General features: G+C 41.2%; 1 protein-coding gene across 1 annotated transcript in view; it reads right to left on the bottom strand.

Moving 5' to 3' along the window:
• Positions 1–459: 459 nt before the first annotated feature.
• Positions 460–4,030, bottom strand: part of apba2b (amyloid beta precursor protein binding family A member 2b) — a 97,718-nt gene continuing 94,147 nt past the window's right edge. The window contains exon 13 of the mRNA XM_088333671.1: positions 460–2,585. Within this exon, the coding sequence (XP_088189797.1) occupies positions 2,514–2,585 (72 nt within the window). The 3' untranslated portion in view covers positions 460–2,513. The remainder of the gene's footprint in view (positions 2,586–4,030) is intronic.

Here is a 4,030-nt window from a genome sequence, read left to right as displayed (position 1 = left end):
CCAATACTAACGTTTGTCATGATGACTGATTAATTTTACCTGTGCCTGCTCGTTTGGCGCCAGCCGAAGCCAGCTTCCTGATTGGTTCCCCGTCCTACTTAACTTCCGTCCTTTCACTCGCCTGTTGTCAGTCCGTCAGCGAACCTCTGTTTCTACAAGGCAAGCATTTTGACTCTGACTCCCGTCGGTCCCACTTTTTCACCCGTTTTCCATCCGTCCGTTCATGATTTCCCCGTTTGTCTCCGGCTACAACCTGTTTTTTGACCCCGACCATGTTTTGATCTCCAGTTCCGGCTATCCACTCGTTTTTTGACCCCGGTCACGTTTTGCTCTCCTGTCCCGGCTATCGACCTGTTTTTCCATTTACTACATTACGATCTCCCGCTTTTGCTCTCCTGTCCCGGCTATCGACCTGTTTTTCCGTTTTACTACACTACACTTCAGCTCCGGAATATCCACTTCCGCATTCGGAACACGTTCCGATTCTGTGAGCGGCTTGCTTCCCGCGTCCAGCGAGCACCGGGTCGTGGGTGCTGCCTTTTCTCTATATCTCAATGAACTTGTGATTAACGTTACGCATCTGGGTCCTAATTCCGTTCTGGTCGTGACATTTTTTCATTGTTTTTCTACAAATGACTATTGTTTCGTGAAATAATAATGGGCGGGGAGACTGTTTAGCCAATCAGAACGCAGATAGCAATACACGATGCAAGTACCGAAACTGTAAAAAGTCAACTGTGTTATAGCAGGGATTACAGTAATCTCTTGCTGTATCGCGGTTTACTATTTGCAGTTTCGGTACTTTTTATCGTGCATTGTGTTCTGCAGCAAACAGCACACAGCAAATGCGATCAGAGGGGCAAGTTGGAGAGAGCTTTGTGTACGTGTGTTGGGTAGCCGGGATGGTCTGCGTGCACAACTGTAATAGGCTGGTGTATGCTGTCATAGTATTTTAGCGATTTGTTACATTGAAAATATATTCATCAATTGACTCTAAGGAAAGCTGGAAGAGTGCAATGAAGTGCTGATCAACAGCAGGTGCTCTGCGGATTGTTATAGGGTCCAGGTGGAGACTGTGGCAGCGTCTGGAGGGAAAGCAATAGCAAGGCTGCAGGTTTAGCCTACTGCAACAGCTAGGCTAGGTAAAAACCCGTTTAAGCCTTCCCTGCCGAGCCTGTATATCACCAATGCCCGATCCATTACCCATTAAATGAATGACCTGGAGCTACAACTCATGGGAAACTGCTACATTCGAGACTCTTGTGTTTTAATCATCGCATGGACCTGGCTCACCACGTGGATGCCTAATGCTAGAGTGCAGCGAGCCAATTTTGTTGTACTATTGTGTAACGACAATAAAGAAAATGCATTCAACTGCAATTCTGTGTTTTATTTGTAGATTTATAGTTTTTGTTCCAGTCTTGCATATTATAGGTTACTGATTATAATCAATAAACAAATATTTCTTATTTGACTATCACAGGACGTTTTTGGAATGCACCCCCCTTGAGAAAAACAAGGGATTACTGTACTGTATTACATATGCCACAGTATAACAAAACGTTATATTTGATTTGTGCATTGAAAGCACTTCTGTTGGTTAATTTTATTTAAGACTGTTTTGGCTTTTATAAGAAACACAATATCTTCATCTTTGACAACCTCCCACGATATTTGGACGATCATTATTTCATCCGGTTGATGGTGTAATATTTATCTCGTATTTCGACATTTACAGTAGCTTGCAAAACTATTTGGCCCCCTTGAACTTTGTGACATTTTGCCACATTTCAGACTTCAAACATAAAAATATAAAACTGTAATTTTTTGTGAAGCATCAACAATAAGTGGAACATACTTTCTTGGATATTTTAAACTTTTTTAACAAATAAAAAACAAAAAAGTGGGTATGCAAAACTATTCAGCCCCTTTACTTTCAGTGCTGCAAACTCTGTACAGAAGTTCAGTGAGGATCGCTGAATGATCCAATGTTGATCTAAATGACTAACGATGACAAATGGAATCCACCTGTGTGCAATCAAGTCTCTGTATAAATGCACCTGCACTGTGATAGTCTCAGAGGTCTGTTTAAAGCGCAGAGAGCATCATGATTAACGGGGAACACACCAGGCAGGTCCGAGATACGGTTGTGGAGAAGTTTAAAGCTGGAGGCCAAATAATTTCGCCAGCCACCGTAGGTATCATTACATCCCTACCGACATCGTACAATAGTAATATACACATTTGCGTCAACTATTTACACCCGCATTCACATTAATATAAACAATAAATAAACTAAAAAAAAATCTTTCCGAGACGGCGTGTAACTTGAATGTATTACATTCTGTGCGAGTAAGTCTTTGCAGAAAAAAAGCACCAGAACAAACCCAAAATATCCAGACTGTGCGTTGAAATCTTTAGATGGGAACCGAACAAACAATGAGTTTCGCTGTGTGACAATCGAGTGGATGATGCATTTGTACAATGGAAAATTCCATAGTCCGTTTATCGCATTATAAGTACAAGGGCGTCTCCTGGCCTGTGAGGAGCCGGAACATAGCTGCAGGCATAGTCTTCATGTGAATCTAAAAGAATGGAAAACAGAATAAAAGTCAGCTGTGTCCCTTGTGGGCGAGGGGTGGGAGATACCGTATTTTCCTGACTATAAGTCAGAGTTATTTGAATAGTTTGGCCAGGGGTGTGACTTCTACTTTGGTAAAACTTAGCCAAAACGCACAGCCGGACTAAAGCTTTGTGTTTACTTTGACGGCAGATGAAAGGTTCTGGTTTATTTCGGGGTTGTTTATCAACTCAAGTTCATCCGTCGGGTTCGGGTTTATATACCCGCGACTCGGGTGGGTTCAGGCTGAATTTTTTTAGGCCCGATCTTACCTCTAGGTCAGGTCAATACCAAAATCAGAATGTGAAATTATTAACACATTATCAATTACTGAGTTTTAATTTGTTATTACTGGTACTGTGTCATTTAAAATAATATTCTTATACTAAACCACAAGAAGGCGCTCTAGGCCTGGGCTGGTTATTTTAACCTTTCCCTGTTGTGTGGGGCAGGTTTTTTAAATTGGAAGGAAGCAGCTTATCGTTTACCACCTTCCGAGTTGGAGGAGTTGTGTACCGGTAAAAGTGACACAGACAATTCATATTTCTTTGGATTTAGTATTTGGAGTGAAGCTAGTTGTTTGATAAGCATGATTTTTAAATAAGTATTTCTGAAAAAACTTGTTACGGACAGATATACAAGTACGTGTAACGTTAGTATACCCTCCACTAATTCTTGTTTTTTTTAATATGCCTTTCTAGATGATGTGAACGTTTTTAGTGTTGGATTTTATCAAATACGTTCCCCTTAAAAATGCGACTTATACTCCAAGTGCGACTTATATGTCAATTATGCATTTTTGGCTGGTGTGACTTATACTCTTGAGCGACTTGTAGTCTGGAAAATACGGTACCGGTGATTTTAGCATTGACCCGACCTAGAGGTAAGATTGGGCCCAAAAAATTCAGCCCGACCCGACCCGAGTCGCGGGTATATAAACCCGGACCCGATGGATGAATTTGAGTTGATAAACAAGCCCGAAATAAACCAGAAGCTTTAATCTGCCACCAAAGTAAACACAGAGCTTTAGTCTGGCTGTGCGTTTTGGCTAAACTACACAGCTTGGGGTCTACGGCAATGCATCTCGGCAACGCTCAGCAAACAAAAACGAAATTGAACAAAACTACACCGAAAAGAAAATCACATTCTGGAGATTATAAGCTGCAAATAGTGAAATATTGGGCCAAAAAGAAGAAAGAGAGTTTGCAAAGCTTGTAAGCTATTGCCAATGATCAGAAATGGCGTCTGACGTGAGGGAGGTGGAAAGAGGAACCCGTGCGTCTTTTAACCCAACACCAAGAAGGACATTTTCTTAGGATATAGTGATTTGGAGTTAAACTGATAATTTGGTAAGCATTTTCTTTATCTAAATTATCTAAATTATTACTTGAGTAAAAGTAAGAGCATGCT

Source organism: Urocampus carinirostris, chromosome 4 (genome assembly GCF_059441175.1).
Source record: "Urocampus carinirostris isolate Australia breed hairy pipefish chromosome 4, RoL_Ucar_1.0, whole genome shotgun sequence".
NCBI lineage: Eukaryota > Metazoa > Chordata > Actinopteri > Syngnathiformes > Syngnathidae > Urocampus > Urocampus carinirostris.
Note: the sequence above shows the minus strand (reverse complement) of the source record. Positions and strands in the feature narration are given on the sequence as shown.